This window comes from Rhamphochromis longiceps, linkage group LG16 (genome assembly GCF_057381845.1).
Source record: "Rhamphochromis longiceps isolate RC_006_pf linkage group LG16, R_longiceps_female_GT1.1, whole genome shotgun sequence".
Taxonomy (NCBI): domain Eukaryota; kingdom Metazoa; phylum Chordata; class Actinopteri; order Cichliformes; family Cichlidae; genus Rhamphochromis; species Rhamphochromis longiceps.
This window is the reverse complement of record NC_140572.1, coordinates 33811113-33837722: the sequence shown is the minus strand read 5'-3', so window position 1 is coordinate 33837722 and position 26610 is coordinate 33811113. Positions and strand designations below refer to the sequence as shown.

Here is a 26610-nt window from a genome sequence, read left to right as displayed (position 1 = left end):
GCTGTATTCATGGTGTATTTTGGTTTCATGAAAATGTATGTTTTAACTCTGTGTATTGTGAATGTAAGCCCAACAAGGGACAATTGTTGAAAATTAGCCATAGCTGTAATGTTATGTGCAGTACATCAGTTTTATGTTTTATACTTGGACTATGTTAAACTGCACTGTCTGTTTTAAATAAAGAATTATTATTATATCACTAAGTACACTAAGAGATTATGAGAGGATGGATATACAGAACTATAAGCTGACTGCTGCAGTACATACATAGAGGAACAGTGTTAAGTTGAACTCTTATAGCATTACTTTGATGATACAACATTTAAAATTGGATGAGTTTAGGCATTTCAATTTGTGATTACAAAGGTTTAAAATCCTCTGCTCCCGTCTCACTGACTTAATACAAACCACCATCACTCAGTCTGCTGTCTTTTCTTATCTTCTGTCCACAAAGTGCAAATTTAGTTGTTTTTCTGGTATCAGAACTGTGCGGCTGATGGATTTCAGCTCTCCCAGTGTGGGGTCGGGTTTGATTTCAAACTGCCTGATAAGCTGTGAAAAAAAAATAGAGTTAGTGAGTTGTCTGAAACGTGGATGACAATTGATTTGAATATGGACAAATGTATTATCCCACACAATCACAAACAACAGAGATGCATAAGACACGTATATACCCTTCAGCATTAATGAAGCCGTTCCAGATTTCCGTCAGATTTTTTCCCACTTTCCATGAGACCCCTCCCCCCCCAAACCCCCGCACTTATTGTTGGACACACCTGAGTCACATTTAAAAAAAAAATCCAGGAGTTTCCCTGGGATGTTCAGCAGTTTTTTCTCCTTCTTGTCACTTACTTGAAACAGGAGCAGATACATCTCGAGCTCAGCAATCCTGCGACCGACACAGCCTCTTACTCCAAAGCCAAACGGGATGGAGCCGAAGGGGTTTGGCCTCTCACGGCCGTCTCGGAGCCATCGCTCTGGCTTAAATGTGAACGAGTCGGGGAATGTGTCCTCATCATGGCTGATGGCATAGTGACAAAAGGTGAACGGCGTCTGTAAAGCAATCAACAACTGGAAGTCAACACAATATGGAATACTGATCCTCCCTTATAACACAATAGCCTTTTTATATCCAGGCATCATAAATATGTCTTATTAAGTTAATACAAAAAGCACTCACAAACAATCTAACAATGGTTAAAAGCAGACCTACTTTTTTTGGGAACTCATATCCACCAACAGAAACATTATTTTCTGCAATGATCCTCGCATTCATAGAAACAACAGGATACATCCTGCAAGACAAGTTATTTTTTGTTTGCATGTTACTTTAGGCTGGTTCATAGTCTGGCTTCTTCTTAAGCAGGTGAATAAGGATGTTGACTGATGAATTAGTCTACATTTAACCTGTTAAGAGCCATGAGTTCAAATAAAACCCATTTTGGCTGCTAAATAGACAAACTTCAGGAAACTCGAAGCTTATTTTCACTTTCAAAGATTTTCAGTTTGGCTGTTACAAATATGTGAAAACTATCTACTAAAAACATGTTTGTTTCCTGCATTAATCGCTTCAGTTAAAGCTAAATTGCAGCAGTCTCACCTCAGCGTCTCTTTGATAACTGCCTTTAAATACGACATGCCAGTGATGTCAGCAGCGGTGGGGATCCGGTCTAATGGTACCATAGTGGACACTTCTTTATAGAGTCTTTCCTGGATATCAGGGTTCTTGGAAAGCTCGTGCAAAGCCCATGTGAGAGTGTTGGAGGTCTTGGGAGTTTAAAAAATGTGAAAGTAAACTTTTGAAGACATATATGCTGAGCCTTGCATACATGTACATGCAAAAGAAAAGTGAATACACCGAGTGGTGAGCTTTGATGATTAGAGCCGTGCAGAGTGCCTTTTTACATGTGATTTTTTATTACTAGTATTGGTATTCCATTTACCGTGTCCACTCCAGCTAAGAGGAGCTCAGTGACGCTGCCATACACATCTTTAGTGCTCATCTGCGTGTTTGAGAGTAGGTATGTCAGGTATTCACCCTCCACATCCTGCTTGTTGTCAACCCGCTGCTGAATCATCTCCAACTTCTTGTCAATCAATTTTTTGGCTAGAACAGGTGCATAAAAATGGTGCAAAAAAAAAAAAAAAGTTGGAACACTGTATAATATCAGTCAAAACAGAATGCAGTCATTTACTCATAAGCCCATATTTTACTAGCAACAGGACATAGGATGAAATATACTGTATCAACTGAGACAATTTATTATTTCATGAAACATATTAGCTTGGGTTCAATTTGATGGAAACAACATATCTTTAAAACGTAGGGACAGTTGCACCAAACTGGCAACAGTTCAGTACCATCAGTACCATAACTGGTACTTTTATATCTTTTATATCCATAACTTGATATAAAAAAAGAGCATCTTATAGAGGCAGTGTTTCTCAGAGGTAAAGATAGATTATTCACCAATCTGCAACAAAAGACCATAATCTAGAAATGCTGCCATCTACTCTGGGACAAAGCTCATTTAAAATAGAGGCAAAGTGGAAAACCGATCTGTTTGTTTGTTTCACTTTATTAAAGACACACATGGGCCCATAAAAAAATTAATTCCATAGCGTTACACAGTTATATAAAGGCTAAAATATCAATGGTTCCATAATTTTGAATAAAACCTAACTGAACTTAGTGCAGGGTCAGTCAGAGATACAGTTATATGGGTCCGCTGCCACTGGCCAGCGAGCCTTGAAGCTACAAATGCTGGCCTAGGACCACCTGCTGGCATGATGGGAACACCCACGAGGACAGCCATGGCTGGTAATAACGGACCGACTGGTCCTGGCCCCACGAAGGCCACCGACTAACCCTTTTTCATCTGGGTTTTCTCCACAGGTCCCGGCCGTTACGGACACCATGCCCAGCTCACCTAGGGCTGCATAGGCATTGGGGCAGGAATGCTGGAGATGTGGGCAACCGGGGTATCTCCGTTGGGACTGTCCGTTAATGGAGGTGGGACAGGTGCTACGTATTGCCAGCCCTCCGATGCCCTACCCTGATTCAGGAGAGACATACCGTTTACCGGTAAGGTGCCCAGGGGGTATATGCCAGGCTTTAGTGAACTCGGGCTGTACGCAGACCCTGGTCCACCAAACCCTGCTGGAGGCTGAGTGGGTGGAGGTGAAGTGTGTGCACGGGGACATTCATAAATGTCCCTCAGTGCAAATAGAAATTAGATATCAGGAAATCTGGAATCTGGTCCGGCGGACGGAGCAGTGCCAGGCAGCGCTTGTGCGGGTGAAAAAAGCCCCCTGTGGATAACTGCTGTTCCACACACCTAACAGCTCCCTCCTTTTTATTCTGCAGACCGAGGAAATGAACCATTCGGCTTGTTATCAGCACTCAGTTCAAAAGTCTGTATCTCAGATGGTATATGGTGCATCAGTACCTGTGAAAGTCTGGAAATGCTCCATAAATGCTGAAAGGTATCGCATTGCATATTTCATCAGGATAATGTTAAACTGCATACTGCATCTATTCCAACAGCATGGCTTTTTACTAGATGAGTCCAAATGCTGAACCGGTCTGCCTGCGGTTTAGACCTTTCACCAACTGAAAACTTTCAGACCATCACGAAAAGTTCCTCTGGCAAAAGTCCAGCAGCTGGTCTCCTGTTGTTGTTGACTGTTGCTAAAAGAAGAGGACATGCTGCACAGTAGAAAACATGGCCCGTTTTGTTGCTGCCAATTGCCATGTGTCTCTGTACTGAAGCCCAGTTTTGGACCCAAAGTGCAGGATGCAGAGGACAGGACATGAAATCAATTTAACTTTAACTAAACCAAGAAAATTAAAGCAGAGGGTTACACAGCACGTGTATAAGGGAGAACATGACAAGGAATATAGACAAACAAGAGGGAAGGGGGCAAAGTGGAGACACCTGGTGAGAAAAGCTGAACTGAATCCGAGCTGAATTGAACATAATGCACATGAGACAAGAAACTATCAAAATAAAACAGGAAATGAACAGTTGACAGATCCGCATACGTGGACTTTACACAGAAACAAAAAACAAATACTGGGACTAAACTTACTACACACATGTCTTTTTGACACATGACACTGAGGACTAAGCACAGATAAGACAAGGGAAGACACAGGAACAGACGAAGGCAAAAATAAAAGGGCACCCAAAGCATAAACTGAACATACATAACCTGTTACTAAAAACTGGGAGGAGCAAATTTGATGCCAAATACTAAATAGGGGTTTATAACACAAAATGGTTCACTCTGCTACTTCACCATATTACACTACATAGCACTACATCTCTGGATAAAAGATAAAAGATGCTGAATGATGCACATGTAGTAAAGTAACTGTAAAAGGATTCTGAATCCTCAATAAGATAAGAAAAGCACTGTATAAATACCAGCTGATAGAGAATAAGGCCGTGGCTCCTTACGGGAAGTTGGTGCAAAAACCCCCCACAGATTTATTTTTTTCTTTTTATAATAATGTTTATTGTTTCCTAACACTCTAAAACTTAACTAAAACATCAGGACTGTGAGGTTCAAACTGCTCACCAAAGCTGAAGATGCCCTCCCAGCCAGCAATGTAACGTCCCCAGTAGGGCAGCAGATTCCGGCTCCACTTGGGAAGAATAAACACTATCATGTTGTAGGAGAGCATCTGGGCTATGGAATTGATGAAATCTTGTGTACCACCAGGAATTTCCTCTTCCAGACAACCAAGCCTTGTCTCAAACAATATGGAGGCAATTCCTGAACGGATAAGAAAAAGAAAAGGCACTGAATCTAGCAACAAATTTTTTTCTTAACTTTTAGCTTCCTTTAAACTTTAGTTTGAAAATAATATTTTTTTCATGTAGTTCATTAAACAAATATGTTATTTAGCATTCAGCATTTGCAGTTTTAACCATCAGACTACCTTCTAGTGAAAACAGATAAAGCTCATTGGCAATGTTGGTCACAAAGTCTCCTGTTGGGCTGCACTGGCACAGACTGCGCATCTTCTTGGTGAAGTCTTTAACCACATCATTGATAATCCCAGAATACTGGGCCGAGTCCTTCGGATTCAGCATCCGCTTGTTAAGCACCACCCTCAGCTTGTACCACCTCTCTCCATCCCTGTTGGAACAGAAACATGTTTGCACTGAAATAAATAAATCCAAACGCAAACACAACAAAGAGTCTGAACTATGATACACTTGTGCATCCATTATGGCTGATTTTCTGCTACATTTTTCCATTCAACCAGTTTGTAGCCAGTAAACTAAAGAGCTCACACAAATATCTAAGCTGGCTGTGGTCTGCAGTTTGTTTGCTACTATGCTTACACGCGCACGCACGCACACACGCACACACACACACACACACATATATGTATATAAAATGCATAGAAACATTGAGAGAGTGCATCCTTCATTTTGAGCACTATTTTAAACCAGTTTGTCTTGTGAACAAAGTAACCTTTTGTGTTTAAAGTGCAGCACAACAGACAGACCTGACCTTCATTGACTACTTTGATTATTTACTGATATTTACTGACTGGTATCTGTCACGGCGAGTGGAGTGAGCCGTGTAGAGGAAATGAAAGAGGATCCAATTACAGGCACTTGCTGAGATGCGAATGTGGTTTATTGTAGAACAAAGATGGAAATGGCAAAACGGAACAAAAATAATCTATACTGAGACAAACTAAACTATTGAACAGCAAACATGAACACAAAGGAATGTAAACAAAAGGTACATGATGGCGACAGCAGGGAAACCACACAGTAGATACGCAGACAGACCAGCGACTACAACAACAGAAGACACGACTTAAATACACTCAGGGAATACAGGGAGATTACACACAGGTGGGGAACACAGCTGGAAGTAATTGACAAGAGGAGACAAGGAAGGCAAACTGAATACACTCACATAAGACACAGACTTTCACAACAAAACAGGAAACAAGAAACGCAGACTCGACACAGAGGCAGACAGAATATAACACATGGAACTCAAACTATGCTAAACATGAGACACAACCGAAGAACAAATCCTTAAACACGAATAAACAGAAACATAGAATTCTAATAATAATCAGCAAAGCACACGAGTCTCAGAAAACAATCCAAAATGCAAAAATAAACTAAAACTTAAATAAGTTAGTTTTAGTTTATAAAATATAAGAAACTCAAAATGCTGGGTTGAAACGACCCAGAACCGTGACAGTATCACTGATGCCAAATTTAATCATTTAACATTTTTTGCCATTGGTGCATCGTTCTGATGCAGTATTTACTGATATCACATTGCTATTAGTGTTCCCTGCATCAGATTTCTTCAACAAGCCTGTGATGAGTTTATTAAACTGTGGCTCTGACTGTTGACCTAGAAAAACACCAGAGTATTACTTCTGGTGTTTTCCTCAAAATCCTCAAACTTTCTTGTAATTTCCAGCTTTTCATAATAATATGACAGATATTGGGTGTGGAGCCCACTGTCTTCAGATAAACAACACAGTTTAAAATCTGCTCAGCCTTTTAGTTTCATTTGATTGCCTAATATGGTGGTTCTCAAACTGAGCCTTTGCCGATGGTGAAGGAATGACCACCATCTGCAATATAAATTTTATTTTAGCAACATAAATAGGTTTACTGCTGCTACTGCACTGAGCCTGACAGAGCTAAAATTAAACATTGATCCCCTTATATTGTCACCGGTTCATAAAACTTGTGGAGCATTAACATTTTTCTGATTTCTTATCTTTATGGAATATACCAGCCTGAGAGGAATCTATTTAACCCAAATAGGTCAAAAACAATCCCTTCCACTCATAATAAAACTCTTTCCCTGGAAATCTGTTACGTATTAGAATCTAAGCAATCACAATGAGATTATTTTTTAGGTGGGGCAGCATTACTACACTGTTTGGTAGTCTTACTCTGTAAAAGGTCCATAGCCGAATCCTCTCATGTCACGATATTCCCTCCACACACTCATGTCTCCTCTACAAGGGAACTTCTCATCCCTCCTCAGCAGCTCGGCCAAAAGCTCTGGGGTGCTCAAGGATATTGATCTGAGTCCGTCTCTGTAAATGGGCCCATACAGCTGCTTCTCATAGATCTGACGGTGGAAAAGTGATAAAGGTAGAGCTGCATTCTTATAGAATAAAGATGAAGACATTTGGGGATTTTTGCAATGTGCAAATTAAAAAGCAGACATTATATTTAATCAGTCAGTAATCAGATGCCAGAGGTCAGTGTGTGCTGGAGTGGCTGCATGTGATTCATCAGAGAAAGAAAGCAGCCCAAGACTCTGTGTCAGTTAGCTGTGAGACAAGCTGATACTGTCTGAAGGTAACTATGGACAAAAAAGTCATACAACCAGCCCAACATTTTCTATTATTTATTGTCACTGGAGGAAAATGCAGTCACTTGTAAACCTGAGCAGAATTCGAACCTGGCCCTTCTGGTACTCAAGGAAGGTACATATCTCACTGCGCCACACTCTTTCTCACATCTCACTTGTAAACCCATGACCTCTCAGATTATCAAATTTGTCACCAGGGTTTCTGAAATGCATCAGGTGGAAAACACAAAACATCTTTGACATCGAACTGAAACAATCACATATCACTGTGAGTGAACATAATAAAGATCATGCACTGCAGCCTACCTGAAGCTCATGCATACGTTTGTAGAAACCCTGAAACACCACTCTGCAAAGAAACTCCAAGAAGCTGACATGTGGGAGATCTTCCACTGTCCGAGGCTTTTTCTGGATGGTGGAGAGGGCCCCTGAGGCAGGGGAGACCCTTGCAACCCCTCTGGAGCAGACTGGGGCCAGGGAGATAGGGCACGGCAGCAGTGAGCTGCATTTTCTCTTCACCAGTCTACTGGACAGCCATGCAGCCATTATGAGGGGAGAATAGAAAATACAGAGAGCTCCTATTGCATGCAGAAGACTAGCCATAAAGGGAGGCGCCACATCTTGCTAAATGTTTAACCCTTCCAGCCCAGCTCTTAAGGATCAACAAAGACAAGAAGCCACAAAGGACCACAAATGGAAAAATACCTAAACTCACATTTTTCTGCTCAGTAACAGTGAGATGGCTGCTTTTAAGCAAGCCTGACTATAGTGTCAAAGTAAATCAATGACTGTTTCTAGTTACTGAATCAAAAGAATGCTTTTAATTTAAAACACATTTGTGTGATGAGCGAAACAGATGTGAGATCTGATCAACACGACTTTCAGTCTCCAGCAAACATGCTTTGGATACTGCAAGAGTTATATTTTTGTGTGTGTCTCATCTCAGTACCCTCCTACTGTACTGTACAGTGAATACAGAAAGGCAAGCAGAGGTGATAGAGATCCACTTCCACACCCTTTAATCATACACAACAAAAAAAGACCAGTCTAGTACAGTCAGTCATGTGAAACAGAAAGTATATGCTTCCTTTTCTAAAGTTGCTTCAAAAGGACTTCAGAGGACAAGTAGCAACCAGGTGCTTCTTATGAAATACACTTTATTAACTGATCATTAGTAAGAGTAATCGCCTGTGTAAAAGCAGACGTTTTGGCAGTTTTCTGGTCTGAAGCATTCAGGTGCATGTTACCATAATGCCACAATCTTCCCAGAAGTGGGCATCCCAATTAATTCACCCAAGATCGCATCGTGCAGCCCTCAGAGAAACTGTAAAAAACAAACAAACCCTGAGCTCCATCTCAAACTCTGAAGGCCTCAGTCAGCATGATAGTTCATGATAGCACAATTAAAAAAAGACTGAGCAAGTTTGGAAGAGTTGCCAGGAGAAATCCTCTACTCTAAAAAGAGCAGGGCAGCACAGGTTATGTTCAAAAAGCTGCATCTGAACAAACCGCAAAACTTGCGGACCGATGAGACCATACGACCAGATGTTTGATCAGCATGCATAGAAGTATGTTTGGAGATAACTAAACACATTATAGCAACAGTGAAGCAAGGTAGTGAAGGGGTGATGATTTGGGCAGCTTGCAGTCTTCAAGTCAACCATAAGGTCCTCATTGTACCAAAGCATTCTGTCACATGTGGTGATGGACATGTGGTGGTGTGACCTCAAAAGAGCTGTGAATGAATGAATTCTCAATGGCCTAAAACAACAATGTAAAACAAAGTGGATGCTAGACTGATAAATAGAAAACAATTATGTTATCACTGCTAAATGTGGTTCTATCATGGGGTGCACTTAGGTGTTCAGAAGCTTCTTCTGCATTTTAGTTCAGTTTTTGTCAAATAAATCACATCGTGTAAATAGGCAGTGTCTTATTTTTCACCTCATTTTAAGGCTTGCTGCTGATTTATATGTGAAAACTATAACTTAAACTACAACTATAACCAGAGCTGGACTGGAACAAAAGAATCGGCCCGGGCATTTTGACTAGAGACCGGCCCACCAGGTATTATAGGAAAAGCCATAAAGCCTTTGAACGAAAACAAACGCTGTTGTCACAGTGACGTACAGTCTTGTTGGTATATGTATGATTTCTATACATTTTACATCAGATAAAAACTTTGGTTGTAAGATTCAGATAATTATTTGTTAAAAGCGAGACATTTTAAATGAGAAAAAGAAAGAAAAGTATTTCCTTGTGCCCCCCTTTCCCTGTTAATGCCCTACATGGCCCCCTGGCAACACTTTGCTAGACCCGCCCCTGCACAGTTACCAGCTGTCAGCTATGTAGAAAAGGCTCCTGGTGTTATTTGTCTCTCAGAAACAGTTTATAACTTCCCTTCAACTCATTTGTGTCACCTTAAAGGTAAACCTGTTTCTCCATCACCTGTTCAGCTCTGATGATTCAGTAAGGACATCTCCTGGTTTCATCTTCATGTTTCCCTCTCACCAGATAACCAAACCAACATCATGACCAGCAGCTTTTACAGCTGTGGCTCCAGCAAACATCAGCTGATACTAGAAAGTAATATTAAATAAATTCTAACAACAGCTGATCAAGCTTAAACGTGCTGCTGTTGTTTAGCGCGACATCCGCTGGTTTCCCGTTCTGGCGCAAAGTGGGCGATAAACAAGAGAGACCGGACTTGCACCAGAAAAGCCAATCAGCTGATCACTGATCAGTTTCATGATTGAAGTAGCAACAGGAAAGGGAGAGGTGAGAATGAGAGAAGAGGCAGCTGACAGCGTAAAGACGCAGAATAACTCCAGCTTTGTGTCTTTTCCCATTGTAGCTGAAGTACGGGACAAACTGTGTTCCTTCTCAGCTAATTACAAAACGCGTAATATTTTCTCTGAATACGGGAGGATTCCGTTTTATATGGGACGATTCCGTTTTTTACTAATTAACCTTATGAATAAAATAAAGTTCACTATCAGTAACATCAAAGCACCCACCCAGCTGTATAGACACTTCGTCATGCTACCTAGCACGCAGTACGAGTTATTGTAACTGACTGTAAAAAGTCAACACAACGAAAATAAACTCCACCTAAACTTGGTTTATATCTGACCCAGATAGACTGCAGGTCATAACTTCTTACCTGAAGTTCAGTTCACCTCTCCTCCTCCTGCCTCTCCTTTCCCTCATCCATCTGTTGGCCTATGTGGTGTTTTTCCAGGTAGGATGGATTCCCAGAACACCACCACCAAACAACTGAGTTATTTTTACACATCTGCCAGCATCTGGCCAATCCACCACCTTTCATTGTTTATACCGTTACTGAAAAAAAATAAATCATCAGCCCATAAAAACAAAAAATCACCATCGGCCCACTGGGCAAATGTCCGGTGGGCCAATGGCCAGTGCAGCTATGACTATAACTACATTTGGAAGACAACCTTTCAAGGTCAGAGCAAAGTTTTTTGCAAATTTTTGAGAATGAATCTTTCCAATAAGACAGAGCTTGGATAAGTAAATGTAGGTGAGGTTTGTGTGTTTGTATTTCCAACATCTAAGCAGTCGCATAAATCACAAAAATCAACTCTCTTATGCGTCTGTCTCATTAATAAACTTAAACTGAAAATATTTTTCCATTTCTCTTTATTTGGGCTTCAGCATCCAAATCCCTTCCAATCCTGTCATCCTTTTATTTGAGCAACATTGTCTATCGATCCTGCAGGGTCCATTTTGTGCAGCAGAAAGTGTCCTTGCACCTGAGCAGCACTGATTTCAGAGTGTGTGGCTAAAGCGTGCTTGGCAAAGTGTTCTGCCTCAGAGGCCGGTTCGTCGGGATAAAATCGTCGGAACATCTGGGTGAGCTGCCAGTGGGTGCAATGCCCGATGTACTGCTTGAGATCAACACGGCCAGGTCGGATGAGCGCTGCGTCTAACCTGTGTGCAGATATCATACACAACGCTGGCAGTTAATGGCACTGAAAACACTTCTTATGTTTCACAAGTGAAAGAACAAGTTTTTGTAGCTATGACAAAAAGATTGTAATGTTCATTAAGGAAGCAGAGAGACGTGAGGAAGATGAGGTGATGAAGCTGATCATACAGGCAGGGATGAACAGGTAGGCGTGCACGGATTAATTTAAGATCTGAAGATAAAGTCAATCTAACATTTGATCATGTGATCAGTTATAGTTTATTAATGTATGTAAATTGTCACTATGGATACACGGTCTACTGTGCACATGCATATCAGACCTATGTACTCTGATACTGTGTCACACTGCACTACTCCTTTTTTCCCAGGACACTGGTTATGTCAATCCCTGTACTGCACTTATTTTATTGAGGTAGGCTGCTGTATCACAGCAATATCTCAACTTCACCAGCACTTGGTATGCAGCGCCACCTGCTGTTGGGGTCTTTTATTTTCTTCTAATTCTGTTTCAGTCTCTTCACTGCTTCAATTGTTTTTTTTACATTACATTTTTTACATTTACATTAGAAGCAGCTATATCAGTTTACATGTTGGTACAATGTCACTAAACACTCTTGGCTTCGAACAGTACCTGTCTATGAAGTTGGTAGTCATAAAAACTATTCGGGCCTCCGATGAAGCCACTCCGTCAAGAGAGTTCAGCAGTCCGCTGAAGGTCAGTCGTCCCATTCCCTGATAGGCCAGAGGGTCTGAGAGGCAACAGAAGAAAACACAGCTCAGTGACTTCAAAATTCACCTTCAAACCAGAATGTAACAAATCTGGTCAAATACAGCTTTACAGGTTGCTTCAGTACTGAATATCAGCCTGTTTTAAAACCACAGAGTGGAGCTGATGAACATCTGTGATGTTTTAAACATGTAAAAAGAAATATGTTTGATCGGTTCTGCTGCTCACTCTCAGTGGGAAGCAGGTCTCTGCTGACAAAGGCTGCATCGACATCCTCCAGGAGAATGATGCTCTGCTGCGGAGCCACACTCAGGAGGTGATTCAGGCGGTCGTCTGAAAGTGTTCGGTCACTCAGACTCATCAGACAGATGCTGTAGCCCAGCTCACCAGCCAGCGCCGTGCTGAAAAAACAGCAAGTTACACAGGCATTGGTGAGGTTACACGACGAGTACGCAGCAAGAAGAATAAACCCAAATAAAGCATATACTCACATAAAACTGCTCTTTCCACATCCGGGGGGGCCGTACAGCAGGTAGCCTCTTCTGTAGGGAATACCTGCACAGGTGAACAACCACCATCAGTAGAGGATTAATCACAAAAAACCCTAGAAATTCTTCTACAAAGTAGACAAATTAAAACGTTCGGTAACATTTTTCTTATTAGGTTTTTCTAGAGACCTTCCCTACTCTCGAACAGACTCTGGTAAGGAGTCGGACCAGACCTTCAGCAAAAATCCAAGGGGCTTTTAACAGAAGTGATGTTCATCAATAAAGCGATCAGAAAATCAGCAACTTCAACCAAGAATGGGCAAAGTACCCTGTGAGTAACAGTTTCATGATAACTCAGTTGTGTTCCTTTAATTGTGGTGATCAAGACATTATAATCATGATTAAAATTCATGTCATGTAACATTTTACCTCTATCTGTGTACCATTTGGGATTTCCAATGAAGTCCTTCACGTCATCTACAATCCTTTCTGCAACACCCACGTCCAGCACCACAGAGCTGAGGGGTCTGCGCCGCCGAGGAAAGCCGAAGGGCCGCCACTCTGCACCCATGGCCGTGTACATCACTGTCCTGCCTTCCTCCTGCTTCAGCGCCAGTTCTCTTGCTGCAAAACAGGAATGAAAGCTCAACTAAAAGCCCACTCAAGTATTTTGTCAAGTACAGTTAAGTCTGTAAGTATTTTAGACAAAACTTCACAACTTAGCCCATGTACACCACACACTGTGCACTGAAATTAAGCAATTAAGGGAGGAAACATCCAGACTTCGAGAAGCTACTCGGTGCAAACATTTGGAGGGATGAGCCTCAAATCCCAAAATGTTGATGCTGTTCATCTGGATGTAGATGAGCCTCAAAATTCAATGTGATAATTCTGAAAATACATCTGCAATACAGGTGAAAATCTAACTATGTGCACACCTGACTTCATGTGTTGTTAAACTTACCTTCTTGTAAGATATTAAAGAAGATCTGTCTGTCTCTGCCTAAAGCTGTGAAAGTGACAGACTCCCAGGGGGTTCCGGTGTGCAGATCCACCATCTGCTTCTCCCTGGTTCTCTCCACCCTGATCCACTTCCTCCCATACCTGCAGACCACAACGGAAGTCAGTGTCACAGAGAAAGTGGCCAATCAGTTTAGAATACAGGTCTTATAGGTGTAGTGGTATGTGCTATACCAGATGATGTGGTTGCCAGGGCTCGGGTGAAAGTCAAACTGCGTGTGAACCCGTCCGCTCTCGTGCGCCAGGTAGGAGGTCTCCACGCTCAGGTGCTGCGTGTGTTTGGCGTGCTTGGTGATCCAGCTCAGCAGCCAGTTGTAGCTCTTGTCCCTGCTGGGCACCTCCAGAGTGATCATGTAGTGCCTGCGGAAGAAGATCATCCCCACCTGAGCCCCTTTCCTGGCAAGCGCCAGAGCTGTCCCGACCCCGACCAGTCCGAAGCCGGCTCCGAAGTACGGGTTGTCCTTCAAGCCGTCCAGAAAATCCGTCAGGGGCATGGTGACGGCTGCAGTGAGACTCTAGATACCCCCGCAAAAGGAGCTCATCTGAAGACCTGCGTAGTGCAGTAAATAAAGGTTATCGGTCTTTCTTCGTATCCTGACAGCTGCTTGTAGGCTGGAAATACATTTAGCGACAGTTAAGGCTACCCGACTGGCTAAATTACGACAGTTGCGTTGTTTTTTCCCTCGGACTTAATCTCTCACAGCTGCCACTGGTGACTTCATTCATTCTCGTGTTTAAACCTTCATTCAGCCACATAAAATCCCCAAGCGTGCAACGATGCTTCTGCACGGCGACCTTTACTACACTTCCTGTGTTTGATGGATACCGTTCCGACTTTCCACTGGCGCTCACAAATAATGGTCCCCCCTCCTTAGTAATCTATTTTTATGCTCACCTAATTTTGCTAACCTGTTAAGAGAATAACTACGCAACGGTGGTTAATGCACTCTGTGAATTTTAGTTTAAACGGCTTGAACCGCAACAGCGATGAAAAGCTAACAGGGACGCAAAGACTTTGCGATGAGCGTCTCAAGAAGCTAATGAGGGTTAGCTCAGCTAGCATTAAACGCGATGTTATTATTGGCGTGTTTCAATCACTTTATATTATTAATCAGAGCGAGAAAAACTTCAGCTGCTGTAACTCACTGACAGCTAAGGATTTCTATAACAGGCAGTCAGTAAAAGTGGATTCAATGAGGCAGACGGTGCAGCCTTGCGGTTAAACACAGCTGTTGATGTTTTGTTTTTTGGATCCAAAGGACCGTGGAAACCCGGGCAGTAGGTCTGACTCTGAAGTTCATTTTCTACTGTAAGCACCTGCAATTTTGTGCATGTAACCGTGTACCTGTGATGTGTCTTATTACAGTTAGCACTAGTGCAGTAACTTCATCAGTATGAAAGACCACTATGTACTATCAAAGTTATATTAATATCAATATCTGTATGTCATTAATTTTTTCTATATATTATCCCTGATTAAAGGGTAAGTTATACAGTGGGGCAAAAAAGTATTTAGTCAGCCACCGCTTGTGCAAGTTCCCCCACTTAAAATGATGACAGAGGTCAGTAATTTGCACCAGAGGTACACTTCAACTGTGAGAGACAGAATGTGAAAAAAAAATCCATGAATTCACATGGTAGGATTTGTAAAGAATTTATTCGTAAATCAGGGTGGAAAATAAGTATTTGGTCACCTCAAACAAGGAAAATCTCTGGCTCTCACAGACCTGTAACATCTTCTGTAAGAAGCTTTTCTGTCCCCCACTCGTTACCTGTATGAATGGCACCTGTTTGAACTCATCTGTATAAAAGACACCTGTCCACAGCCTCAAACAGTCAGACTCCAAACTCCGCCATGGCCAAGACCAAAGAGCTTTCGAAGGACACCAGGAAAAGTATTGTAGACCTGCACCAGACTGGGAAGAGTGAATCTACAATAGGCAAGCAGCTTGGTGTGAAAAAATCAACTGTGGGAGCAATCATCAGAAAATGGAAGACATACAAGACCACTGATAATCTCCCTCGATCTGGGGCTCCACACAAGATCTCATCCCGTGGGGTCAAAATGATCATGAGAACGGTGAGCAAAGATCCCAGAACCACACGGGGGGACCTGGTGAATGACCTGCAGAGAGCTGGGACCAAAGTAACAAAGGTCACCATCAGTAACACACTACAACGGCAGGGAATCAAATCCCGCAGTGCCAGACGTGTTCCGCTGCTGAAGCCAGTGCATGTCCAGGCCCGTCTGAAGTTTGCCAGAGAGCACATGGATGATACAGCAGAGGATTGGGAGAATGTCATGTGGTCAGATGAAACCAAAGTAGAACTTTTTGGTATAAACTCAACTCGTCGTGTTTGGAGGAAGAAGAATACTGAGTTGCATCCCAAGAACACCATACCTACTGTGAAGCATGGGGGTGGAAACATCATGCTACGAGGTTGTTTTTCTGCCAAGGGGACAGGACGACTGATCCGTGTTAAGGACAGAATGAATGGGGCCATGTATCGTGAGATTTTGAGCCAAAACCTCCTTCCATCAGTGAGAACTTTGGAGATGAAACGAGGCTGGGTCTTCCAACATGACAATGATCCAAAACACACCGCCCGGGCAACAAAGGAGTGGCTCCGTAAGAAGCATTTGAAAGTCCTGGAGTGGCCTAGCCAGTCTCCAGACCTCAACCCCATAGAAAATCTGAGGCGGGAGTTGAAAGTCCGTGTTGCTCGGCGACAGCCCAAAACATCACTGCTCTCGAGAAGATCTGCATGGAGGAATGGGCCAAAATACCAGCTACTGTGTGTGCAAACCTGGTAAAGACCTGTAGTAAACGTTTGACCTCTGTTATTGCCAACAAAGGTTATGTTACAAAGTATTGAGTTGTATTTTTGTTATTGACCAAATACTTATTTTCCACCCTAATTTACGAATAAATTCTTTACAAATCCTACCATGTGGATTCATGGATTTTTTTTTTTTTCACATTCTGTCTCTCACAGTTGAAGTGTACCTCTGGTGCAAATTACTGACCTCTGTCATCATTTTAAGTGGGGGAACTTGCACAATCGGTAGCTGACTAAATACTTTTTTGCCCCACTGTATGCTACAGTGGGGACATTTGGAAGTCTGTGGGTTTTCAGCTTGAAAAGTTCGGGTGTTATCAGTGCATTTCCAGCAACTATGATCATATCAGCACCATTAAGATACCACTTTATTCCAGACTTTTTTTTTTATCTACATGCACAAAATATATATCAAAGTCTAATACTGAGCTGTTGGGCGGGAGGAAAAGAGGAAGACCACCGACAAGACTCATGGATGTAGTGAAGGAGGACATGCAGAGGGTTGGTGTGACAGAGGAGGATGCAGGTTCTACTGTGTTTTCACATGCTGGGAATTAATATCCCATATCATAGTTCAGGAGTGAGATGACAAATGGAACAAAAGAAAAAGCAAACCCTTAATAATGTTTGATTTAAACAAAAAAAAAGAAGTTCTGAATAATATCAAAACTAAAAGCAAAACAGGAATTCACAAGAGTGCGAGAAGGACAAGGAACAGACAGCCCAACACCAAGAACGAACAGGATTATTTATACACACATGGAGTGATTGGTCGTTAAACACAGATGTGAAACTAATCATAATCAGAATCAGAATACTTTATTGATCCCTGGGGGAAATTATTTTTTGTTACAGTGCTCCATTATAAACCAACATTAAGACAAGACAGACAATACACTAACTAAGAATAGTACAATATATACATATATACACATACATACATAAGTCACTCAATGAGCTGATGCATACAGTCAGAAAGGACTGAAAAGGACAGGAATGTTATAGAGTCTGATGTTTAACTTGTGCATGTGTACCCTAACATGATATTAAATTGTTGTGAAATTTTAAGGCTTTACTCTTTATTTTTTTTAGACACAATGGAGACGATGGATTTTCATTGTGAAAAATGTGGACAGAGCTTTTCAGACAGCGGCATGTTTGCCTCTCACCCCTGTTCACAAAGACAAATCGCTTCATCCAGTAAAGTGCAGCTGGACAGATTCAAGTGTTCTCGGTGTGCTGAGGTCTTTTCCAAACCAGCTGCTCTTAAACATCACTTTAAAACCAGCCACAGTGACCCAGACCTGACAGGCCCGTTCTCCTGCTCTGAGAAAGGCTGCTACTTCAGTGTCTCGGACCGTGACGAGTATCAAGCCCACATAATGTCTACACATGGCCTCACTCTTGTGCCCTGCACCTACCGGGCTTGTAAAAAGTCATTCCTTACACAAGCTGAGATGGAAAGCCATCGGAAAGGACACATGCCCTTTGGCTGCTTTCACTGCCAGTTTGTCTCTCAAAATGCTAAAACCCTGAATGGCCACCTCTTGGAACACAAATATCTACCAAATAATGCTCAAGGTAAGTGGGCCCTGCGGGGAGGTGGAACTCTCATACCTTCAAACCTTAGCTGTAAGATGGAAATTATGATTATTTTCTCTTAGGGAATGAGCAGGAGCCAACACCGATGGGCTATAAGGAAAGCTGCTTGTCTGAGGTCAGCGTGTCACAAAGAAAAAATCGAGCTTGTGGGCCAGAGGAACAACCTGAGAGGCCAGGTGGCATGAAAGACACGACTTTAGCAGGAGATGCTACATCAGTGCCATCCAAAGGTAAGAACACCTATTATCTGCTTAGTGGATTATTATGGTGACCACTGTAATCAGCTACAACATTAAATCTGACAGTCTGCTTGAACACAGTGGCTCCTGGGCACTCACATGGAAGTCACTTTGACATGATTCTCCTAATTCTGATACATTTGATTTGTATAGTACCAATTGGCACTTTATACACGTGTCAATGATCCTACACTTTGCAGACATTTTCACTAGATGGAGCTTTAGCCAGATGTAGAAGTCATCAAGTAACACCTTTTTTGGGGTTGTATATTGTTTTCTCTTCTTTACTTTTGCACCTTTGTGGTCCAGCTACCCAATTTCGCAGTGCAAGAAACTGCAAAATGACAATCAAAAGCTCTGAGTCTCTAAGATCAAGTCGCTGGTTCTTTGTTATCTCGCCTGCTTCTTCACACCCCTCCCCTGACACTGTTGGTTCCACCATTATGAATTTCTTCCCTCCAGGAAACCACATCATCATCTATTCTGAGATTAGTGTATACCCAGGTTGACCTTCATCCTGCTGTCCTTGTACAACAGGTTCTGCCTGATACTGGCCTGTGCCTTTATAATAAAAATGATGCTGTTCAGTTGCAGTTTTCATTTGACTCAATATCCTTTCCTGCTCTAGGACCTCCTAAAGTGCTGTTACCACTGTTTATACCCTAATTGTGCTAATGTTCCTCTCTCTCCACATAACTGGTTGACTGGTCAAGCTAGGACGTTATAAGCTTATTCAAGTAGGAAGGAAATGCTCCACCCTCCACAGTCCAAGTCACGTGATGGCACTTCCTCAAAGATTTGTAATTCTTCCTAGACAAAGCCAATGATGCCTCACGAGACAATATTTGGCAAAAGTGGGGGGGAAATCTGTAACAGGAAAAGTCCTCCAGCAGACTGCAAAGGGAAAGAGGAGAATGAGAAGAAACAGTACAGTAGATGGACAACAAACGAAACTATGGTAGAGTAGGCAAACATTAATGACACAAACACAGGAGTGAAGATGTGATTGAAACATTTAGTTGCAAAGTTGAGGAAAGGTTCAGGTCCACCCTGTATGGCCTTAATTTAAAGGTTAATCAGAAAGGAATGTCCAAAGCCTGCTATTAAAAGTAGACGTGGTCTCCTCAATGCAAACCAGAAGTTAGTTTCATAGTAGACAAAATCTTGTTGGTGGCAACCCCCCAAGCAGGACAGTGACCCTTGTCTTACCACAAAAAACTGCAGAGCTCATGGCTTTCCTGAACTCCAGAGTCCTAAATCCTGTTCTCAATGATCCTACTGATATGTGCTGGAACAATTCGGATCCAGAGAGGCCTTATTTTATAATCTCAAAGTTGTTGCCAAAGTCGCAGTACAGACACCCGTTGGAGTCCCACATCAATGCCCTGAAAGCTAGGAGCTCTTTTGATGCCACAAAAGAGACCTACACATTATTAGACAGATGTTGTGAGTGATTGGTGCCCATCACAAGTGGTTTATTACAAAAAAACCCATCTCTCATTACTGTTTAACATGACATAAAAGATCTGTTCTTTAATCAAAATGACAGAAGGAAAAAACAGTAAACAATGCAAAATATAAACTGTAACAAAGACAACCCATTATTCTTGTAAACGTATATTTAAACTAACATTTTCAATTTGTTTCTATTTAACAGAGTACCTTGCAGAGGGATCAGAGCACATCTATCGCACCCACACCTGCCCCAAGTGTCGTCGCTGCTTCAAGATGCGCTCTCACCTCCAGGAGCACCTTCGTTTGCATTTCCCCGACCCAAGCCTCCAGTGTCCCACCTGCAAGCGTTACTTCACCAGCAAGAGCAAGCTGCGTGTTCACAGGCTGAGAGAGGCCGGCGAAAAGATCCACCGGTGCCACTTGTGCGAGTATTCCGCCGTGGAGAGGAGCTCAATCCGGCGCCATCTAATCAGCGTGCACGCCGGAGATGGCGAAAACGGTTACAGCTACATTTGTCCGACCTGTGGGGGAAGCTTTCGCCTGAGCAGCGCATTGAAGGCTCACATGAAGTCACATAACATCCCGTCTGACAGCCAACCCTTGGCCTGCTTTCAGGAGGGTTGTTCTTTCCAGAGTTCTCATCACAAAGACCTCATTAGACACTCTGCCGAGGCTCACGGAGTCAAAGCAGTGGAATGCCGTCATCACGCCTGCGGCGCCCTCTTTAAAAGCGAGACAGACATGGATGATCATTATCGGACGCACCTCGCCTATCACTGCTCAGAGTGCGATTTTTCTTGCTCCAATAAAACAGTCTTCCTCCAGCACCAGCGGCTCGGTCATGCAGGGCCTGAAAAGCTCAGCTGCGACTTCTGCTCCTTTGTCACGTTCAACCCCGTGGAGTTTGAGCAGCACCTCGGGCATCTGCACGCCAACGAGAAGATCCACCGCTGCTCTCAGTGCAGCTACGTGACCTCGCACAAACGGGGTTTGAAGCGGCACATGCTCATGCACAGTGGTGAGGATGGGTTTGGTCACATGAATCCTGCCTTAAAGTCTGGGCATTTCTCCCTTGTGACACAATAACTCTTAAACTTGTTTTTCCTCTTTAAGGTGAGAGGCCCCACAAGTGCAGCCTGTGTGAGTTCAAGTGCCGAGATGAGTCCTACCTGTCCAAACACATGCTTACTCACTCAGATGATAAGAACTTCATGTGTGCCGAATGTGGATACGTCACCAAATGGAAACACTACCTTAACGTCCACATGAGGAAACATGCAGGGGACCTTAGGTACGCACTCAAGAGGTTTCTTACACATCTTTGTTATATTTTAATTTTGGATCTGTTGTGTAAGCTGAGTTTCTTAAGAGCGCAACACCAGAATGCACAGCTGTGGGTCTTTAAGGTGGGGAACAGTGGAGGTGGAAGAAGCATTGTTGGTTCTAGATTCAATACTTCCTGTTTCCTCTCCTAGGTATCCCTGTGATCAGTGTCCATATCGCTGTCACCGCATGGACCAGCTAAACAGCCACAAATTACGGCACCAAGCCAAATCACTCATGTGTGAGATCTGCGCTTACGCCTGCAAGCGCAAATATGAGCTTCGAAACCATATGTTGGCCAAACACTCCGGAAAGGACAGACAGTCCGCCGTGTTCAAGTGCAAATACTGTATGTACACCACCTGCTACCGTCAGGCGCTTCAGAATCACGAGAACTGCAAACACACCAAGCTGAAAGAGTTTCGTTGCGCCCTTTGCTTCTACTCCTCCTTTAGCAGCATCAGCCTTTTCCTTCACAAGAGGAAAACACATGGGTACGTGCCCGGGGACAAAGCGTGGCTGGACAACTACGCTGCAAAGGAGAAGGAGAGGAGCTCGGCTGAATTCATGCAGGATTTTTACAACAAGCCTTCAGTTACTCACAAGCTGCCTGAAGGACCTCCACCTTCTGGTACTCCTGAAGGTCAAAGAGACCAAGTCCTGCCTTACCACGATGGCAGCAGAGAAACGTCTCCTGCTTCACAACCTGAGGAAGTTTTTGACGTTGTTTCTCAGGAGACCATTACAGAAAGTCCTTCGCCCATCGGCAGTCCTGAGGAATACTGTACCCTCGTTCTAACTGCACTCTCCACCTCTGACTTTCAAACCCCCTCTGAAAACTCTGAAAGGGTTCCTACTTTAGATTCTAACAGGCCCGAGGCGTCACAAGTAAAAGCAGACCTCTCATCAGAGGAACATGATGAAGATATACATGATAGCTACGAGCCTCTAAATAACACAGCTGAACTGGTTGAGCCCGGAGATTGTCAGACACCTGACAGAAACTGTGAAACAATCAGTCCTACTTTTCCACCTGAGCACAGTCAGCCATTACAATCTGAGGTGCGTCTGAATGCTATGAAAAAGTATGACAAGGACCAAGCAGAAGCCATGGTGTTAGAGGGACGGGTGCAGATGCTCGTGGTGCCAGCTGAAGGTGTTTACCGCTGTGAGAAATGCTCTTATGTCACCTGCAGAGAGAGTGCTTTGAAGCACCACTGCCAAGCTCTGTGCCAGGGCAGGATGAAGGGCCACAAGTGTCAGGCCTGCGGTGCGCAGTTCAAGCAGAGGCGGGGCCTCGATGGCCACCTTAAAAAGAAGTGCCCAGCCATGCCACGGAAAACGAGGACATTTGTAGGCATTTCAGAAACAAGTGTTGCTCCAAAGGAGAGCTGTACTGTAGATCAGGAGGGATCCAATTCAGATCAGACAGAGCAAAATAAAATTTCCACTGATCCTGAGTGTTCATCTCATTCTAAGACCTTTGTTAATGATGATGCTGCTACATCCAGTGCATCTGAAAACCAGCAAACCGAAAGTCAGAAGAAACTGATCTCCAGTAACAAACAGCAAAAGTCCCTTTATAGTACAAAGGGTGGGAAATTCAGATGCAAGCTGTGCAGCTTCTCATCCGTCAGGCTCATAACAATTAAACGGCACCTCTCGACCTGCAGAAGAAGATTCAGGAAAAGGGAGAATGAGACCAATTCAGAAACAGGTGATGAAGGTGGGAATGACTCAATCAAAGAAAGAGAAGAGCTGGTGGAGAAACTCGACGAAGATCTTGTAAAAGTTTCTAAGAAACGTCAAATTTTTGGCTGTCCAAGCTGTGCATTTAAGTGCAGTCAGAAGAGAGCTTTAGACAGCCATGAAAGAAAAGGCTGCATGAGGCCTGGTGAAGTACAGTGCGCTCTCTGTTCATTTGTAGCCAAATCTAAAGTTTCTTTGACCCGACACAGTTTATGTAGTCATGGCAAGGAAAAGTTCGGTGCTGCCAAACCCAAACGTTTGCACTGCCAGCACTGCACTTTCAGCTGCAAACAGCAGCGCTGCATGACGCAGCACATTGCACTCAAACACAAAGGTGCACGACCTCACCGCTGCCGCTTCTGCCCCTTCAGCACCACGCGGCGCTACCGCTTGGAAGAGCACGAGTCTCTCCACACAGGTGTCGGCCGTCACCGCTGTGACGTGTGTGACAAAACCTTTGGGGCGGTGACCAAATTGCGCCAACACAAGAGACGCATTCACGACAAACTGCCCACGCACTTCTGCTCGTTGTGCGACTTCAGCAGCTACACGCTCGACGACGTGAGACGCCACAACCGCAGATGCCACACGGGGGAGCTGCAGCACGTTTGCACCCACTGTGACGCTCAGTTTAGCTCAGAGGTCGCTTTGAGAAACCACTGCAAGCGTGTGCACCAGCTCCAGGTGCGTTTCTCATGCAAGCAGTGTGACTACACCTGCAGCAGCGACATCACACTAAGGGCCCACCAGCAGAGCAAGCACCCCCAGGTGAAATGCAACACCTGCCAGGAGTCATTTGAAACTAAGGAAAGCCTCGAGCTTCATCAGAGAGCTCACCTGGCGCATCAGTGTCACGTGTGTCCCTTTGCTACCAAAACGAGGCAGCTGCTGGCTCAGCACCTCTTGAGCGAACATGAGGAGGGACCTGCGGAGGACAAGGCACTGAGGTGCAGCACCTGCCAGTTTGCTTGTCACCATCAGCTGGTCCTGGAGCAGCACCTCCGCTCGCACGGAACCAAGCGCTTGTACAAATGCACCGACTGCCAGTACTCGACCCGGAACAAGCAGAAGATCACGTGGCACATTCGCATCCACACTGGGGAGAAGCCTTACAGCTGTGAGGAGTGCAGCTACACTTGCACCGATCCATCGAGGCTGAAGGTACCAAACAAGCTTCCATAGATCCCAGACAGTTGGTTCTGTTCATCTGTATCCACGTCCACTGAAAAAACTTCTATCGACACGTTGCTTTTAGATAATGCAGGATGCTAAATATTCAAAGCAACTTTATTACTAAAAAAACAAGTCAAACAAGCAAAGCTGGCTGGAGAGTTTGTTAATACAACTTAAAGGGTTAACTTGGACTAAGACACAAGCTTGGAAAACAGGAGGGTGAACAAACCCACAAGTGGGCAAAAACTGAGGGGAGGAAGGAGCTGAATGTAGGCTGGGGATGGATTGGATTGAAGTAATAGCCAGTAATGATAGGCTAGGTGAGGACAGAAACCACAGTAAGACATCAGAGAAAAACAAAACAGGACTAACTAAAATATCAAATACAGAGACATTACACGGCACGTTAAACAGAGGCAGTGGAGCACAAAAGTAGCTTAAAGTTGAGACAGAGAAATGGCGAGGAAACTAAAAACACAAGAAGGAATAAAAAAAAACAGGTTTTGAAGCTCAATAAAAACAAAAGAATTAAAAATGTAATTTATAAATAGTGGTGTGTACTTTCAAGCAGGATTTAGGCTCCAGGTGTCTTCACAGTTAAACTTGGCTTTTCCGTATTATGAAGATGTTCATTTCATGCCAGCGTGCATCAACTTGGCATCTTATGCTGCAGAAATAATGTGATCTGGAGCTGGTTATGTTTGAGATTGGAAATCAGCAGGTTTACTGACCAGTCAGTTCCCTGGAAGATGGCATCATTTGTAGCTAGAATCATAAATCCGGGTTAGTATAGTTTGAGTTAGTGAAATGATAAACATTTCATGTAACTATTGAGCCTGATTTCTGATCTTAGGCTCACAGAAGCCAGATGAGTTAAATTTGCTTTATAGCACAGAACAGGACCAAGAGCAGTAAATGGGAACAAAACGCAGTAAAAACTAAACGGGTATCTGTAAGACGACAACAAAACCGCTGAGACCAACATGTTAAAAGTTAAAAACAAAGAACGATGGCAGAAGCGTTTACAGTGCCTCTGGTTGTGTAGTTACTTATTGAGGCTCATTTTGAGTCTTTCCATGAAATGGAGCACAATGAAAGCAATAACAGGTCCCTTTTATTTTATTTTTAATGTTTTTATAGCTTCACATGAGAGTTCACCAAGAAGAGAAGAAGTACCTTTGTCCAGAGTGTGGCTACAAGTGCAAATGGGCGACTCAGCTGAAATACCACATGACCAAGCACACAGGTATCAGAGGTGGCTGTTTTCACCCCTAAAAATGCAGCTGAAGAGCTGCTGTTGGAAAATGAGACGCTACATTTATTTACCATACAGCTCAGGCAGATATGATGGTTATAAACTGAACACAAAACACAAACTGACAGTCCACATGCTTATCTGATGTATCCAAACTGCATACTGGACAGTCTAATTTAGGAGTGTCAATCATAAGGCCCGGGTGCCAAAATCAGTCCAGCCCACTGGAAAGCTTTAGAAATTCCCATATACACACAATCAGTTAAATAGCTCCTTCTAGTGGTCAGGGGTGAAAACAAACCAAATGTCTCCTGCAGAAAGGCATAAAGTGAAAGTTTCTAATTTAATCTTGCAATATGTCTAAGTTATAAAGTGATTTGGTTACATTTTTAAATAATGTTTGTCATCTGCAGGAGAGAAGCCATACGCCTGTGATGAGTGCGACTACCGCACCAACAGAGCAGACGCCCTCCGCGCACACTGCGACACACAGCACTGTGATGTGCGCCCTTATGTTTGCGAGAAGTGCGGCAAAGCCTTCAAGACTAGCTTCATACTGAAGACCCACCAGCGCCAGCACAGCGACGACAGGCCATACACGTGCGGTTTGTGCCAAAAGGCTTTCAGGTGGCCTGCGGGTCTCAGACATCACTACCTGTCTCACACCAAGCAGCAACCTTTCAGCTGTCGCCACTGCTCCTACAGAGCCAAGCAGAAGTTCCAGGTGGTCAAGCATCTGCAAAGGCATCATCCAAACATGCCAGCAGAGGAAGGTGTGGTAAGAGACTCAGAAGCTGGAGGCCTCACCCTGAAGGAGGCTCTCGAGGGGACTCTGGATAAAAGAGCAGAAGAAGCAGCCAATGAGCTGCTTCCACCAGCCAGTGAGGTACAGGAGGTTGCTGAAGAGGTCGAGCTAGGATTAAACCCTGAAGAGAGAGAGTAACTGGTGACATAGCTGGTAAATACTGATGTTTGATTAGTTGATTTTAATGTCTTGCCAAGCCTAATAAGACACTTAGTACACATATTAAGAGAGAATGTAAAGACGGGTCATTTATTTGAACAATAAACAGTTTTTTTTATATCCTATCTTGTGATAATTTCCTATAATCAGAATATAATTGTATTAATGAGAAAATCACCATATGAGATGCCACAACTGTGCTGCCAGTCCAGAAACTCTTAATAATGCAAAATACATTGTTTACAAAAATTCAACACTAAGAGAAATGGAAGTCCTGGAAAAAATAAACAAAAGAAGAAGAAAACAAAGATTCCTTAAAAACAAATTCATGAAGCCAAGGCTGAAAACAGGACTGCTAGGAACTCTTAGCTTAATAAGCCAAAAGCAACTGAGGAATAAAGCTGCTGCTGATGAAGGAGAGAGAGTGCTTTTTGCAGTT

General features: G+C 43.3%; 3 protein-coding genes across 4 annotated transcripts; 1 reads left to right on the top strand and 2 right to left on the bottom strand.

The window, feature by feature from the left end:
- Positions 1 to 228: 228 nt before the first annotated feature.
- Positions 229 to 10874, bottom strand: cyp27a1.1 (cytochrome P450, family 27, subfamily A, polypeptide 1.1). Its single transcript, XM_085384352.1, has 9 exons — positions 7690 to 10874; positions 6956 to 7137; positions 4949 to 5148; positions 4585 to 4782; positions 1944 to 2107; positions 1601 to 1767; positions 1214 to 1295; positions 853 to 1053; positions 229 to 552 (listed from the first exon to the last, which is right to left on the bottom strand). The coding sequence occupies exons 1-9, from the start codon at positions 7984 to 7986 to the stop codon at positions 436 to 438; spliced, it is 1608 nt and encodes a 535-aa protein (XP_085240478.1). The 5' UTR covers positions 7987 to 10874; the 3' UTR covers positions 229 to 435.
- Positions 10875 to 11029: 155 nt separating this feature from the next.
- bcs1l (BCS1 ubiquinol-cytochrome c reductase complex chaperone) lies at positions 11030 to 14372 on the bottom strand. The gene is made up of 7 exons (XM_085384350.1): positions 13745 to 14372; positions 13515 to 13654; positions 12980 to 13174; positions 12554 to 12617; positions 12291 to 12463; positions 11967 to 12084; positions 11030 to 11337 (listed from the first exon to the last, which is right to left on the bottom strand). The coding sequence occupies exons 1-7, from the start codon at positions 14062 to 14064 to the stop codon at positions 11085 to 11087; spliced, it is 1263 nt and encodes a 420-aa protein (XP_085240476.1). The 5' UTR covers positions 14065 to 14372; the 3' UTR covers positions 11030 to 11084.
- A 337-nt stretch (positions 14373 to 14709) lies between these two features.
- On the top strand, positions 14710 to 26154 carry znf142 (zinc finger protein 142). Of its 2 annotated transcripts, none has more exons than XM_085384347.1 (8): positions 14710 to 14852; positions 17504 to 17992; positions 18076 to 18243; positions 19910 to 20725; positions 20821 to 20998; positions 21183 to 23940; positions 25093 to 25198; positions 25621 to 26154. In XM_085384347.1, exons 2-8 carry the CDS (start codon positions 17509 to 17511, stop codon positions 26148 to 26150), a joined length of 5040 nt encoding a protein of 1679 aa, XP_085240473.1. In that variant the 5' UTR covers positions 14710 to 14852; positions 17504 to 17508; the 3' UTR covers positions 26151 to 26154. The 2 variants fall into 2 exon arrangements, with proteins under 2 accessions (XP_085240473.1, XP_085240472.1); XM_085384346.1 differs by having other exon boundaries at positions 14710 to 14879.
- Positions 26155 to 26610: the final 456 nt, after the last annotated feature.

Excerpts from the sequence above, each read along its gene's own strand:
- cyp27a1.1 (XM_085384352.1), bottom strand. The coding sequence starts at position 7,986 with ATGGCTAGTCTTCTGCATGCAATAGGAGCTCTCTGTATTTTCTATTCT. Across the intron at positions 5,149-6,955 it reads GGCTATGGACCTTTTACAGA|GGATGGAGAGAGGTGGTACA; the intron begins GTAAGACTACCA and ends CTGTTCCAACAG. Across the intron at positions 2,108-4,584 it reads GGAGGGCATCTTCAGCTTTG|CCAAAAAATTGATTGACAAG; the intron begins GTGAGCAGTTTG and ends CACCTGTTCTAG.
- bcs1l (XM_085384350.1), bottom strand. The coding sequence starts at position 14,064 with ATGCCCCTGACGGATTTTCTGGACGGCTTGAAGGACAACCCGTACTTC. Across the intron at positions 12,618-12,979 it reads CAAATGGTACACAGATAGAG|GTATTCCCTACAGAAGAGGC; the intron begins GTAAAATGTTAC and ends TCACCTGTGCAG. Across the intron at positions 12,085-12,290 it reads AGACCTGCTTCCCACTGAGA|ACCCTCTGGCCTATCAGGGA; the intron begins GTGAGCAGCAGA and ends GTTGCCTCTCAG.
- znf142 (XM_085384347.1), top strand. The coding sequence starts at position 17,509 with ATGGAGACGATGGATTTTCATTGTGAAAAATGTGGACAGAGCTTTTCA. Across the intron at positions 20,726-20,820 it reads GCACATGCTCATGCACAGTG|GTGAGAGGCCCCACAAGTGC; the intron begins GTGAGGATGGGT and ends TTCCTCTTTAAG. Across the intron at positions 20,999-21,182 it reads AAACATGCAGGGGACCTTAG|GTATCCCTGTGATCAGTGTC; the intron begins GTACGCACTCAA and ends TTCCTCTCCTAG.